The sequence below is a fragment of the Staurois parvus genome, unplaced genomic scaffold (genome assembly GCF_062004578.1).
Source record: "Staurois parvus isolate SC_StPar_1 unplaced genomic scaffold, SC_StPar_1.0 ptg000018l, whole genome shotgun sequence".
Lineage (NCBI taxonomy): Eukaryota > Metazoa > Chordata > Amphibia > Anura > Ranidae > Staurois > Staurois parvus.
The window spans coordinates 25,667,501-25,683,882 of NW_028317814.1; the positions used below are offsets into that span (position 1 = coordinate 25,667,501).

Below are 16,382 nucleotides of genomic sequence, written 5' to 3' on the forward strand. Positions count from 1 at the left end.
CATTTCCCCAGTCTCTCCTCTACAAGTGTGCGTTCACGAAGGCCATTGTACAAATGTAACGACTAGCGGAGTTAGCCCGGGTTCACACTGATGCGCTGTAGAATTTGCAGCATTTTCAGTGCGAATTCTGCACCGCATCACAATCGCACCCGTTCATATGAACCAATGCGGGTGTGTATGTTCAGTTAACAACACCCCGACATCTGTCCGCAAAACGCAGTGCGATGTGCAGAATCGGATTGCATAGGTGTGAATACTCATGCGATCCGATTCTAGTGCGGACCCAAAAAAGGGTCCTGCGCATTTTGGGTGCGGTGCGAATAGAGCCATGCAAAATGTATGGCTCTGATCGCACCGCATACAAATCGCATGTGATTTGTACAGGAATGCGCTGCGGTTCCAGTGCAAGTCACATGGGATTTACCGCACCGCAGTAGTGTGAACCTAGGCTAAGAGAGACAGAAGCTGTGTGATGTGTTATATAAAGCCATTTTTATTTGATATTTGTTTTAGGGTACAATAAACACAATAAAACATATATATTAAATACTATAAATGTGGGCGGGTGATGGTAAATAACCCACCGACTAAGGTTAAGCCAGTGCAGACATATAGAATAAATGAAATCAATCAATAAATAATGTGAATATACAATAATCAACTGATATCCATTAATAAAGACCCAGCTGAGCACCTGCTGGAACAAATAGTGCTAACACAAATCAAAGGGAAAAATAACAAATATCAGCATACTTCCCAAAGAAGACAAATGATTGTCTTTTTGCATTAAATCTTCCAAATAGGAAGAATTCACCTCGCAAGACTTGTAAGTGCAATTGATAAATCACCACATGTATCCCTCCACCTTCCAGCATGCATGCTTACCTTAGAGTAATGTTTCTCAACCTTTTTTCAGTCAAGGCAACCTTTAAACTTATGGACAGTCCTGAGGCACCCCATTCTAAAATGGGGTGCCTCAAGACTGTCCATAATTTTAAAGGGGCACCCCATTCTAAACTGTGAAAAATTATTCGAACAGCAACATCCACACGTAGGACACCCAACATTAGAGGTGATTTACTCTTCTAAAGCAAATACACTTCTGCACACTGGTACTGACTAGTATTCCAATGTTTCTCTTCTCCCTCAGTTTTTCTCCAACACTGAGCTAATTTTGCCAAGGCATCCCTGAAGAAACCTCAAGGCACTCCAGGGTGCCTGGGCACCCTGGTTGAGAAAGGCTGCCTTAGAGGTTGATGTCACGATCGCGGCGTCAGGCCCCAGACCTTCTCACCAAACTCATGACCGAAGGACTAGCCGATCTAAAACCGCGATGTCACGTGCGTAACAATGCCACACTCAGCTGCACCCTGCACAACAATTTTCCAGCTAATTGGACCACAATCAATGCACCGGTAGCCTGAATAGATTGTTACTGGGTCAGGTTAATTACGCAATTAACCCTTCACACTGCCACCACCTCCTTTTGTACAGAGGAAGAGGAAACTTGGCGATATTAGCTAAAACACTATAATGGTTGAGATAATCTGCATAATACGGTCACCGCAGGCCGATTATGCAGAGGGTTAAAACAAACACAGTAGCATTCTCTTTAGAGGCAGGAATTTCGTAAATTGCAATAAAGCGCTATAGAAACAGTTCAACACTTTCAGAAGGAAAGATTTATTACTAAAAGGTCAAACGGGTGCAATAAAAATATTTACAGAAAAAGATGTAACTAAGAGATATATAAGAGAGATAGATATAGATATATATATATATCTATAGATATATATATATATACACACACACACACACATAGAGACCAACAGCACAGCAAAGAGATATCAGAAAGAAGTGAAAGGGTTAAGGTACTTGCCAAAGTCCTGGGTTAGCAGATCCAAATTTCAGAGCGAAAAAGGCACGGGTCTCCCCAGGTGGTACTGATGTTAAAATGGGAGACGTCTTCAACTCAACTCTTAGGCCTGACAGCCTATTTTGTGGTTCCCCAGCAGGGGGTGTCTCTGAAGTCAAGGAGCAATACCCCATTTAGGGCATGTAGGTATGGGCGGATACCTCAACTAGAGCCAAAATCTCCCGTAACTCATATTTTGGCCCATAACTTTCCATCTGCACAAGTGACATTCCACCCGCGGGTAGATTATTATGCAGACACGTCTGAGGATTGATTAGATATGAATTATGAAATTATACACTGAACGGTTCACGAGATCTATTTTTTGGCCTTTCTCTGTATTCGAGACAATGCGAGTGACCTACCAAACTGTTCGCCTTCTCGTGGCCAATCTGATGATATGTCCAATTTTTATGTAAGTCTCTCATATTCCAAGATATGAGACGGGAAAAATGGATTTTAACAAAGGTTATCTGGTTGTGTTTCCTGGGAATGTTCTTTGAACTCCTGGGAAAGCTTGCCTTATCTTATACGAGGTGTTACATTTTACAGGTTCTTCAGACAGCTAGGCCCCAGCTCCCTTGGGGACTTTATAGCTCCTAGCTCCCTGCTGGGCCCTGGCCTCCTGTGACCTCCTAACACACATACACTCTGGCCAAATGTCACTGTGACTCTCAGAAAGGGAGGGGGAGAATGAGGGGGAAATATGTTTGTCAGGATGATTAACCCCTTTGCCAAGATGGAGGTTGAAGCCAAAATGGTTGAACCGCGTCCATCTCTGTGTGTATGCGGTTACAGTTGATCCATAAGTTATGCAGGTAAAATGCGCTTTGTGAATAAATCGATCCTCGGATGGCTATAGATAGCCCACAGGTTAAGGTATGGCAGGGATCACTTCACTGGAAATGCACCGTTTATCTACAGCAGTCTTTCCCCCTACATCCATTCAAAGTGCAGAATTTACAATGGATCTCTCAGCTTGGTGCGATTTTCAAAATGCTTCAGGAACGTTTTTTTTCCTGCATGAAATGCAGACACAACAGCCCATTTCAATGAGAAATGTCCTGCTGTGCCTGCACAAACCTAGCCTTAAAGTGTTACTAAACCCATAACAGTAAAATCAGTCTGTATATGCAGTAAAGCATGCTTGATCTCACTGTGGAACCTAAGGGGTTAATCTTCCACATTGTGTGAAAAGGCTGTTTGATCCTGTCTTCTCTGATCCTCCCCTTCTACTGTCCCCAGTCCATCTGCTGAGTACAAAGCTCTAGGGATCGCCCTGTGCATGATCAGTTTAGTGTACATGGCTAGATTTTTTTTTTGCTTCGTTTTTGCTATAGAATTTTGCAAATCTTTCTTTGAAAATTTAGGCCAAAATGTAATCTGCTTTACATTTGGGTAAAAATAACCCAAAACAGTGTATATTATTTAGTCTGTGTGAAAGTTAGTCTATGAACCATAGTGGTGTGTGTGTGTATGTATGTATGTATATATATATATATATATATATATATATATATATATATATATATATATATATATATATATATATATATATATATATATAATTTTTTTTTTTTTTTTTTTTTTTTTTTACACACAGCCATGGAAAAGTCTTCATACCCCTTGAAATTTTCCACATTTTGTCATGTTACAACCAGAAACGTAAATGTATTTTATTGGGATTTTATGTGATAGGCCAACACAAAGTGGTGCACATAATTGTGAAGTGGAAGGTAAATGATGGTTTTCAGAATTTTTTTTACAAATATCTGAAAGTGTGGCGTGCATTTGTATTCAGCCCCTTTTACTCTGACACACCTAGCTAAAATCTAGTGGAACCAATTGCCGTCAGAACTCACCTAACTATTAAGTAGAGTCCACCGGTGTGTAATTTTAATCTGTTTAAATACAGCTGTTTTGTGAAGCCCTCATTTGCTAGAGAACATTAGTGAACAAACAGCATCATGAGGGCCAAGGAATACACCAGACAGGTCAGGGATAAAGTTGTGGAGAAGATTAAAGCAGGGTTAGGTTATTTAAAAAAAAGTAAAAATCCCAAACTTTGAACACTGTTTGAGCACTGTTCAATCCATCATCTGAAAATGGAAAAACCTTAACCTACCAAGACATGGTCGTCTACCTAAACTGACAGGCCGGTCAAGTTTTGCACTCCAGAAATCTGGCCTTTATTGAAGAGTGGCAAGGAGAAAGCAATTGTTGAGAGCCATAAGAAGTCCCGTTTGCAGTTTGCGAGAAGCCACATGGGGAACACAGCAGACGTGGAAGAAGGTGCTCTGGTCAGATGAGCTCAAAATTGAACTTTTTGGCCTAAAAGCAAAACGCTATGTGTGGCGGAAAACTAACACTGCACATCACCCTGAACACACCATCCCCACCGTGAAACATGGTGGTGACAGCATCATGTGGTGGGGATGCTTTTCTTCAGCAGGGACAGGGAAGCTGGTGCCACTTTGCGTTGGTCTATCACATAAAATACATTCCCGTTTCTGGTTGTAACGTGACAAAATGTGGAAAATTTAAGGGGTATGAATAATTTTTCAAGGCAGTGTGTGTATGTATGTATGTATGTATGCATGTGTGTGTGTATATGTATGTGTGTATATATATATATATATATGTATGTATGTGTGTGTGTATATGTATGTGTGTATATATATATATATATATATATGTATGTATGTGTGTGTGTGTGTGTGTGCGTATATATATATATATATATATATATATATATATATATATATATATATACAGTCATGGCCGAAATTGTTGGCACCCTTGATATTTCTCCAGGAAATCATGTATTTCTCACGAAACGTATTGCATTAACACATGTTTTGCTATACACATGTTTATTCCCTTTGTGTGTATTGGGACAAAACAAAAAAAGGGGGGGAAAGAAAGCAAATTCGACATAATGTCACACAAACCTCCAAAAATGGGCTGGACAAAAGTATTGGCACCCTTTCACAACTGCGGATAAATAAGAATGTTACAAGCATGTGATGCTCCTGTAAACTCACCTGGGGCAAGTAACAGGTGTGGGCAATATAGAAATCACACCTGAAAGCAGATAAAAAGGAGAGACGTTCACTTAACCTTTGCATTGTGTGTCTGTCTGTGCCACACTAAGCATGGACAACAGAAAGAGGAGACGAGAACTGTCTGAGGACCTGAGAACCAAAATTGTGGCAAAATATCAACAATCTCAAGGTTACAAGTCCATCTCCAGAGAACTAGATTTGCCTTTGTCCACAGTGCGCAACATTATCAAGAAGTTTGCAACCCATGGCACTGTAGCTAATCTCCCTGGTCGTGGACGGATGAGGAAAATTGATGAAAGATTGCAACGCAGAATAGTCCGGATGGTGGATAAGCAGCCCCAAACATGTTCAAAGACATTCAAGCTGTCCTGCAGGCTCAGGGAGCATCAGTGTCAGCGCGAACTATCCGTCGACATTTAAATGAAATGAAACGCTATGGCAGGAGACCCAGGAGGACCCCACTGCTGACACAGAGACATAAAAAAGCAAGACTACAGTTTGCCAAAATGTACTTGAGTAAGCCAAAAGCCTTCTGGGAAAACGTCTTGTGGACAGATGAGACCAAGATAGAGCTTTTCGGTAAAGCACATCATTCTACTGTTTACCGAAAACGGAATGAGGCCTACAAAGAACAAAACACAGTACCTACGGTAAAATATGGTGGAGGTTCAATGATGTTTTGGGGTTGTTTTGCTGCCTCTGGCACTGGGTGCCTTGACTGTGTGCAAGGCATCATGAAATCTGAGGATTACCAAAGGATTTTGGGTCGCACTGTAGGGCCCAGTGTCAGAAAGCTGGGTTTGCGTCCAAGATCCTGGGTCTTCCAGCAGGACAATGACCCCAAACATACGTCAAAAAGCACTCAGAAATGGATGGCAAAGAAGCGCTGGAGAGTTCTGAAGTGGCCAGCAATGAGCCCAGATCTAAATCCCATTGAACACCTGTGGAGAGATCTTAAAATTGCTGTTGGGAAAAGGTGTCCTTCCAATAAGAGAGACCTGGAGCTGTTTGCAAAGGAAGAGTGGTCCAAAATTCCGGGTGAGAGGTGTCAGAAGCTTATTGATGGTTATAGGAAGCGACTGATTTCAGTTATGTTTTCCAAAGGGTGTGCAACCAAATATTAAGTTAAGGGTGCCAATACTTTTGTCCAGCCCATTTTTGGGGTTTTGTGTGACATTATGTCATATTTGCTTTTCTGCCTCTGTTTTATATTTGTTCCAATATATACAAAGGGAATAAACATGTGTATAGCAAAACATGTGTTAATGCAATACCTTTTTTGTGTGAAATACTTGATTTTCAGGAAAAATATCAAGGGTGCCAACAATTTCGGCCATGACTGTATATATATATATATATATATATATATATATAATGTGTGTGTATATATTTATTACACACACACACCACTGGTATGGTGGTGATCATGGCGTTTATATGGGGTATGACGGTGATCAGGACACTAGTATGGGGTATGGCAGTGTTTTTGTGAGCACTGGGAACAGGTGCTGTCTGCATTATTTATGACTACACTGGGGCAGTGATCAGGGACACTAGTGTGGCTTGCACTGCAGTCTTTGAGCGTACAAGAAGCCTGACGGTGTGTGCTCTGTGAGCCATGCAGGGGCCGCTGATGTTGGCTGACGTACAGGTTCGTTAGCCCGCACTGCTTCCCGTTCGCTACCTATAGGCAATGGGCGGAAAGGAAGCCTTTAACCTCCCTGGCGGTCTGATTATTTCAGATTTTTGGTGCTGAAAGCAGTACCATTATTTTGCATGGAAATATGTAGTTTTTTTATTGTAAGCCTGTCATTTTTAGGAATAACTCACTGGAATCTGTCCGAACAAGAGTCTAGTAAACATTCCGGGTATGATAAAACTTGAAACACATAAAAAATAATCATAAAAAATAGTAATACATTTAATTCAATAATGTAATCAAACCAAAAACACTGAAATTTGAAATAGAGCGCCAAGTTCGCACATCGCTGAGCAAAGTCACAAAATCGTTTTCAGTGTCTGATGACGAATTTCCCCCACGAATCATTATCACTCAATTCTGCAAGTGGTTCTGATTTACTATCGCTGTTCTCTAGCCGGTCTAAAACCGATTTTGACCTAAAGGGACGCTTTTTGGACGCCATGGACGTTTCTCAGTTTCCAGGCAGAAGGAACAGTCAAAATGCAGGCAGGGCACAGGACAAAGCACTCGGGACAAAATGTATGTGAAATGCTTTGAAACAGCAATGTTTTGCTATGTAATAATCATTTACAAAAAAATGAAATTTTTTAAAACTTTCAAATTTGCCGCCGGTTCTGGCCCCCGTACGTCCCGACGTCACAGGGACCGGAACACGGAAGCCGGATGCCGGCATCGGCCGGAGGAGATGGCCGGGGACGCTGCAGGAGGGACATTGCGGGAGCAAAGGACAAGGTAAGCGCTGCAGGGAATCCCTGAGTGTTGCTCGGGAGTTACCGCTTGTGGTACTGAAACTTTACCCCGAGCTACACTTGGGAATACCTCCAGGGAGGTTAAGTACAGGTTTAGGGTCATGTGATTGGCTTTCACAGCAGTCACATGAGCGTAAAGATCAGGACCTTTCCATGAGGCACTGGTGAATGTGTCGAGAGTGTGCAGGGTGCATACTCTCGACACATACTTTGTTTACATCAGGTATGCAAATATGCGCCCCCCCCCCCCGTCAAGGCCCAACTCCCAAGAGGCATCCCTTTTTTTTTGGTCCCTGCTGGCGCTCTTGGCTCCTCCCCCTCAACCAGTGCCCCCAGGGGAAGCCGCTGGCCCTGGGGGCACTGCTGTGTGCTCGTCTCGGAGCCACTGCTGTACACGTCCGTAAGACACTTAAGAGCCACGGTTTAGCCCTCATCCTCCCCAAACCACCCCATGCCCCGCTCTCTCCTCATTGGCTTATGGGCTCCCGCTGCTGTCTCTCCAATGAGGGACCGGCAGAGATTCCATCCATCTGTGGGCAGGCTGATTGTACCCAAGTTCATCCATCAGTCGATTTTGGTGCAACCGGCATGTCGGATTTTTAGCATGCGATAATTGCCAGCGCCTATAGCCACTAGCGATGATCATTGTGTTCTCCCAGCAGGGAAGTCTCCCCGTGCCAGGGACCACTTGGAGCAGGTGATCCCAGGCGCAGTTCACTTGTAATCCAGTATGGTTTGCAACAGAGTGAGTATAAACCATGCTGAAGGACTGTGTAGTAAAACAGGGATTGCTTGTCTGGTTAGTAGGGGAGGTTGCCTGGAAACAGTTGTAAGTGTTCTCTGGAACATTTCCATACAGTCCAGTGTGGGTGGGTATGGTTCAGGTAAAGCAGCCCGGGTATGAGCGCATCCTGGGATGACAGAAAACTTTCAGTATAGTTTTGTGGGATGTTAAAATGGAATGGAAATGTTACTAGTGTGCTGTATTTTGAACCCCTTGCATCCATGTTAAAGCTGAAGTTTTTTTATGCTTTTTGTACTAATGCAAATATGTATACCTCAATCCCTGTGTAAACTACAAATCATTTTTAATTAGTCCCCGCTACTACAGTGATAGCTGTCTGGACAACATGGAGAGGTCACTGGCTGCCTCTTCATCTCATCCAATCAGAGAATGCCTGGTATGCGTTGAAAAAGTTGTGAATTTTACTGAATGGTGGCTGTACCCAACAAGTGCCCCCCTGTGGTTGCTATGCCAAATTACAGCTATTTGGCACAGCACCCGGAAGACTGCTGCTATCACTGTGGTAGTGGCGACTACTAAAGTAATTTGCAGTATTAGACATGAAATACACATTGGTCCACGCTGAATCCATGTTAAGCTCAATGCAAATCAGCATTTTGTTTTTTGTTTTTTTAAGCTCTAAAAATGCTGGTTGTAGCATTCTAGGAGCATTAGCGTTTTAGTAGCATTTTAGTAGCGTTTTTACAGTACATTTAGGGATTCAAAAATGTAAAAACGTAGGAGCGTTTTTCTGCTCCTACAAGAAGCTTCAAAAACGCTTCTAGCCTACAATAATGTGCATGGAAACCTAGGATAACACTATTAGCTTCTAGGGTCAGAAAAAAAATTTTCATAACAAGCTGTTAGGAGTTTAAAAATAAGTTAATATAATCCAGCTAAGGCATTTTTGTAAAAAAAAAAAGATAGATATATATATAGATATATTTACATACTTACATACACACATTAAAAAAAAAAATCCTAGTTGGCAATATCTTTCTGGTGATTCTTACGTCTCCAATATTCAGATGGATTTGTATCATGTGGAAGCCCGTCATCGCATGCAGGAATCTCAAGCCAAAATGGTTCTGCAGTAAAGGAATCTAAAGCTTCCTTTTGCTTTCATGTCCTTCTCCATTGGTCAGGGAGATAATTTCTCAGCTATTGCAAGAGAATTGTGTTATAAGGGACTATCCCCTCTCTTCTCAGACTATCTCAGACCTTTTCTCTGTGTTATGGATCAAGTTTCTAATCACTTGAAATGGTCTGCTCCTGAGGTGGAGATAGTTCCTGACCTGGTGGTCAGTCTTCTGGAGCTGGCTCAGATTTCTCTTAAATTCTGGAAGGTCATGTCGTCACAGAACATTTGACCTTCTGGTCTAGATCCTGGAGTTTCCTAGGTGGTTCCTCTGACATCGCGGGATTATTTCTTGGACAGGTCTCCTGATATGCAATACGGGTGGACAACATCAAGGTGCTGGTGTGCCTCTGCTTTTGAGAAAAATAGTTTGGTTCCTGACTTGGATCCAACCTTGTGTTCCAGTCCTGTCCATACTGTCACAGTCTTCAGAAGGCCCAGTCTTTCCTGGTGATCTTCATTTCTCTGTTTGACCCAAGCCAATGTTTTTTGTTACTGATAACTCCCCTGACCATTGTTCCACAGGCTCTGATGCATCCTGGGAATTGGGTCAGATGCACCTCTTGTCCTGTTACTCTTTGAAGCAAGTTTTCCCTTAGAACCCTTAACACAAGAGCAGCAGTGTCTGCTGCTTACTGAGGGATTTTTTTTTTGACTTGGTTCTCATCTTGATCAGTTTGCAGTCTTAGTTGTATGAGGCTTGGAGGACCTTCCTTACTTAGAGCAGTTCTGGTCTTCCTTCTACCAGGATATTGTTCTTCAATTCCCTATCCAGTCCTAGTAGGAAGCCCCTTCCTGTTGACCATGGTTCAGGTTGTGACTTTTTTTTTTCCCCCTGTAAAGTAATTTTCATTTCATGCTTCTGATTGGAACAGGTTGACCAACCTCATGCTTATGGTTTATAATTCAGTGTTTCCTTCCCATGTTGAGACATTCTTCTTTAATATTTGTCCTATTTTTCTTTTTTTTTTTACTGGTCTTCGTGTATTAGGTGAAGTTCCTTTTATGTTTCCTCCTAGTCTTGTTATCATGTTCCCCAAGTGAGGTTTTTGGTGTCAGTTTTGAACATTGGTCGTTCATGGTGTCCCCGATATACAGGCAGGCATTCCTTAGTTCTGGTTCACATTGGGCCAGTTAGTGGTTTATTGCTGTTGCCCAAATCCTAGACTGATTTTTGACATCTCGATGGTGAAGACTTTCTGTATGCCTCAATGGACAAGAAGGAAAATAGAATTTTGTAACTTGCCATTAAATCCTTTTCTTGGAGTCCATTGAAGGGCACAGGTCCCATCCCTCTGAGCAGACTCTTGGTACTGCCTTGTTACCATACTGGAGTATGCTTGGTAGTAGGATGGATTATCCTTGGTTGGCCTCAAATTTTTTCTTGCCATTGTTCAGTTATCTTGTAGTCAACAATTTAATCTGAATATGAATGACTTCCTTTGTTCATTAATGGTACTCCAAGAAAAGGATTTTTCAAGTACAAAATTCCTATTTTTTGTGTTTTTAATATGTACTACTCATTCTAATTATCTGGGATTTTTGGGTTTTCAATCTTGTTCTTATATTTGGTTTGCTTATCCTTCCCCCTACAGATGGGACTTCAAGGTAACAACAGCCCTTTTGGACAAACTTTTAATCAAGGCCCAGGGCAACAAATTCGAGCCCAAGGGGTAAATCCTCAGCTTCCCACCAAGCCTGGCATGGCCAACAGCCTTCCTCCCTTTCCCTCAGATATGAAAAGCTCACCTGTCCCTAATGTGCCCAGCATGGTAAGTTGTATTTTTATTTATTTTTGTGTTGTGCTGTCAAAAAAATAATTGCAGAAACTTACATCGGAAAGTGCTTCTCATGTAAAGGTGAACATTGGTGTCAAGTCCTACATAAGTCATAAATATTCTACCACAAATTTTAAAATGAATATCTCCTCTGTAGAATTTCTGATGTTGAATAGAGGATACAGTATTAATTGTAATTAATTTTAAAGCAATTGTATATGAAACTGGTGCCTCCACAGCTTTTGATATAATGTATGGCAGACTCTACCTTTTTATTGGGCCTTCCTCCCAGGGATCTGAGGTTCGCACATCCGCACATTGCTGTCATTCAGTCATCTTCCATGTCTTGAAGGCCTTATGTGTCCGGCAATTGATTGGTCATGGACAGGGGCGGACTGACAACTCATGGGGCCCCCGGGCAATAGGGGATCATGGGGCCCCTGTGTGCTTGTCCTCACTCAAAACACACCCAAAAAAACATATAAAAAGGTACCAGGGGCATTTCATGGGGCCCCCTACTGACCCTGGGCCCTCGGGCAGTGCCCGAGTTCTCGAATGGTCAGTCCACCCCTGGTCATGGATGATGTAACCCCTCATTATCCTAGCACCCGGTATCCATTATCTGCACTGCGCATGCATGGCAGTCAGTGGACAAATAATGAATTCTTAGGAGGAAAAATACTTTTGTAGCAGAAAAGATATTTGGGGGCATATTTATAAAGCAGCAAATCTCATTTTTCCTGCTTTATAAATGTAGGTCATTGTCTCTTCCGCCATGAAACTACCTGCCAACATTTTTTTTTTATTTCTTCTCTTTTTTTCAGTCTCCTTTACAGGCACAAGTCCAGCAAGTCGGCATAGGTACAACTCCCTCTATGGGAACCGGCCCCACTGCGGACCCTGAAAAACGCAAACTCATCCAACAGCAGCTGGTGCTGTTGCTCCATGCACACAAGTGTCAGCGACGAGAGCAGTCAAATGGTGAAATGCAGAATTGCGCACTTCCCCACTGCCGTACCATGAAAAACGTACTTAATCACATGACGCACTGCCAGGCTGGGAAGGCCTGTCAAGGTAAATTTTGCCACCGTTGGAAACCTTTTTAAATTGACTTCTTCAGTACTCATCTTTCTCAATTTGGAAATGCTGCCACCTTCTTGGTTTTTCTGCTTTGGTTTTGTAGTGAGGTTGTTAGGTTAATTTTACCATTGTATTTTTTCTTTTGATAAGAACTAGTTTCCCCCAACCATTGGTAGCCTTTGAGTTCATCTATGGGGCCTCTGCAAAGCTGCAAATGGCAATAGCGGTCAAGCTGATTACTAATTACGACTAGTTGCAAAACCTATAAATGTACCATTACTTTAGGGGTTGTAGTGTTTGCTTCCTGGCTTCTGACAAGTGTCTGGCGGTGTTTAAATTGAATTTATAAATTACTTACGAATTCTACATTAACTTGATCACTATACATAATGTCCACTGTAGACGAGGTTTCAGGTAGGCAGAGCCTTTAAATGTTTTAAGACCCCTAAAGAATATTTTCATTAGACAGAAGTCTCATTTGGAGACCTTTCTATAGCTCTTTCAGCTTGCATTGCATGTAGTTAATATAACTAGCAATATCAACTTGCAGATTTAAAAAAAAGTCATCCACCCAGTAATGGTTTCATGTATTTTGCACCTTCTTAGCAAGTGTTTCATATTTTTATCCTACAGTTGCCCACTGCGCTTCCTCAAGGCAAATCATTTCTCACTGGAAAAACTGCACGCGGCATGACTGTCCTGTGTGCCTACCCTTAAAGAATGCCAGTGACAAGAGGAATCAGCAGCGTAAGTGTCTATGGTGTCATTTGTGTGCCTGTGTTGTATAAACCGTGACTATTTGGAAGATACAGTAAAAGGGGGAAAAAAACTGCTGTGCCTCACTAGACTATCTTCCAGGCATTGGTCCTTTTGTATTGGCTTACTGCCTGTTGGAGGTAGACACTGGTCAACATACATATGCAGAACTAGACAAAGCTGGAGTGTTAATTAAGATGAACCTGCTCTGAACTGATATAAAAAGTTTATAACGGGCAGTGGCGTCCCTAGGTGGGTTCAGGGGGGGGGGGGGGGGGGGTGACACCAGACCATCTCCACGAAAAGGAGTGCACGCCGCACCGAGTGACACCTATTGCACAGGGTGACACCAGACCCTCTCCACGAGCTCCACGAAAAGGAACGTTTTAAGGCAAGCCGACGATTCCCACAAGATGGATCGGATCTGTGGATTGAGCATAATGGATCAGAGTCTGATCCACTATGTTCCCCTATCCGCAGATCCGATCCATCCTGCGGGGATCGTCGGCTTGCAACCTATACGGGGTTAACTAATCTAGGTAAGGCTGTGCAAGATCCGGGACCTGTCTGTAATCAGGAAATGCGGCCGCTATAGCAGGAATCTCCTCCATCTGACATCACTTCTCAAGCATGTGCAGACCGCACCAGTGTTGAAAGGTCGGCTAACCCCGTATAGGTTGCAAGCCGACGATCCCCGGAAGATGGATCGGATCTGCAGATTGGGGAGCATAATGGATCGAACTCCGATCCATTGTGCTCAGTCCGCAGATCCGATCCATCCTGCGGAGATCGTCAGAGGGGTGGCACCAACCGTAGGGATGTCCCTGATAATTGGATAGTGTTCTATTACAAGATAATGAAAATCACTCACAAAATATTTTTGACTTATCGGTTATTTATTCTCTAACTCACAATCTGTTTTAATCACAGTGAAACCTTAGTTTAGTGCTGAACAATTACCAGGAGTCAGGTGGAGCTAAAATATTACAACTTTGGGCTTATTTGGGCAGTAAAAGCACTTGCTTCTCGTCCCCTCGGTCTCAATATGATTCGGTTGCCTCCTAAAATTTGTGGTCATTTTTCTACTTCTTGAAAGAATAAAAGAACTAGTTTTATTATAAAAACTATTAAATTCATTAGCATAATCAGTGGATTTGTGTTTGCATCTGTTTTAAATACATGTACTTATAGTCCTTCCTTTCACAGCTCTCCTGGGATCCCCGTCAAGTGGAGTGCAGAACACAATTGGGACAGTAGGTGGCGCCCAGCAGACAGCTCCATCATTAAGTAGTCCTAATCCCATTGATCCTAGCTCCATGCAGAGGGCATATGCTGCACTGGGGCTTCCATACGGTAACCAGTCTCAGGGCCCTGGGCAGCAGCCTACACAGACCCAAGTTCATCAGCAGATCCGTGGCCTGGGTACATTGGGTGAGTAGTTGGGCTGTTTGTGGCTTGACGGTCACTGGATGTTTACTGGCAGGTTTGGAAACCTTTGCCATCTTTATGAATGACAAAATGCATGATTGTTTGTTTTAGATCACCTTTCATGTCTTATGATGGGTAATATTTTGTTATAGGTACTCCAATGAATCACTCAGCTGGTGGAATGGCTGCTGACCAACAGGCCAACCTGATCAGTGAGCCCGCTCTTCCCACAGCCCTGACAAACACAAAGTGAGTGAGGTGGTCTTGTTAACATGCAGGTAGAATCTTGTGGATTTGTAAGGGACTGGACTGGGTCACTGAGATTTACATGCTGCAGACCTATCAACTTTTTTTTCTTTCAAAGCGGTAATGTAGAAAAAGCTTGTTTAGGGTTGTTTTTTATAGTGGATTTATTCCCATATTTTTTTTTTTTACCTTCCTACTCTATCAAAGGTGGAAAAAAAATGGTTTTAGATGTACTTTAATTCAATCCACAAGAACCCCTGACACAACAGCTGACAGAACATTTTGGAGTGCAAAGGCATAAGAGCTACAGTTGTCCTGTCTGGTAACAGACTTGCTGATCCAAGATATGGCCGGTGTTGACTTGGATACCCCAAAACAGCTATTAGCCTTGTCAGTCCAAAATGGAATTACTACTACTTGATATTGATTAAGGTATTTTAATTGATAGTCTAGGTAAAGGCTAAACTACTGTGTACCATTACTGCTGCATTTTTTTCACCTTTTGGCCTCATAGTATCAGAGCAATATAAAATGCAACTGGCAGTATGACGAGGAATATAAAGTCTGTGCTGAATGCCAGGAAGATTGACAATCAGCATTCTCAGTCATTGAGCATGTTTTGATACTAGAAACTGGCTACAAGCACGCAAACACTTTGCTTAAATGATGATTACTTTGTGGAACGACTTGCTTGTTTAATTTGCCATATTAACCACTTCCTGACTGCCCTATAGCAGAAGTACTGCTACAGGGTGGCAGGGACGCGCAAAATGTGTGTATGTGTATATGTGTGTATGTGTATATATATATATGTGTGTGTGTGTGTGTTTGTGTGTATACATTTTTTTTATATATATATAAAATTTGCATTTCTGGGTAGGGGGCGCACATGCTCCATATCCGTGCTGCTATTGGCTCCTCGTCTCCCTATTCTTGGCCGGGACTCTGCGATCGTCAGTGCAGCTGACAGAGGAGAGGTCTGTGTGTGTGTAAACACAAATCTCTCCCCTGTCAGCAGGAACAGGGGAAACGGGCTGCTTTGTATTACTCTGCACAGCAGGGCAATAAAAAGCAGCTTCTCTACATAGTAAAACACACAAAGCACATTATGTAAAACACTAACTTAGCGCACTGTTGACCCTTTGATTGCCCCAGATAATAACCCCATCCTGCCCACTGTCATTAGTACTGTGACAGTGCTTTTTATTAGCACTGATCACTGTATTTGTGCCAGTGGCAGTTAGTCGGTTCCCACCCAGATTTGGAATGCCGCCGCAGTCCTGCAATAAAAATACAAATTCCAGTATATATACCGCCATTTGTAGGCCCCATAACTTTAATGTAAACCAATTAATTTACACATATTGGGATTTTTTTTTTTTTTTTTTTAGCAAAGACATGTAGCAGAATACTTTTTGACCTAAATTTAAGAATTTTTATTTTTAACATTTTTTTACTGGATATGTTTTAATGCAAAAAGTCAAAAATAGATTTTTTTTTTTTTTCAAATTTGTCGGTCTTTTTTAGTTAATAGCGCAAAAAATAAAAACCGCTCAGGTGATCAAATACCACCGAAAGAGAGCTCTATTTCTGGGAAAAAAATGACTTAAATTTAATTTATGTACAACGTTGCATGACCAAGCAATTGTCCGTTAAAGTAACGCAGCGCCTTATCACAAGAAATGGCCTGGTCAGGAAGGGGGATAAATCCTCTGGAGGGGCAAGTGGTTAAAGGGTTCAT

General features: G+C 42.2%; 1 protein-coding gene across 2 annotated transcripts in view; it reads left to right on the top strand.

Moving 5' to 3' along the window:
• The window catches only part of CREBBP (CREB binding lysine acetyltransferase), an 84,094-nt gene that overhangs the window by 45,626 nt on the left and 22,086 nt on the right, over nucleotides 1-16,382 (top strand). For both annotated transcript variants that reach the window (XM_089683444.1, XM_089683448.1), the window contains exons 3-7: nucleotides 10,949-11,125; nucleotides 11,956-12,205; nucleotides 12,845-12,958; nucleotides 14,174-14,398; nucleotides 14,548-14,644. In XM_089683444.1, the coding sequence (XP_089539570.1) occupies nucleotides 10,949-11,125; nucleotides 11,956-12,205; nucleotides 12,845-12,958; nucleotides 14,174-14,398; nucleotides 14,548-14,644 (863 nt within the window). The remainder of the gene's footprint in view (nucleotides 1-10,948; nucleotides 11,126-11,955; nucleotides 12,206-12,844; nucleotides 12,959-14,173; nucleotides 14,399-14,547; nucleotides 14,645-16,382) is intronic.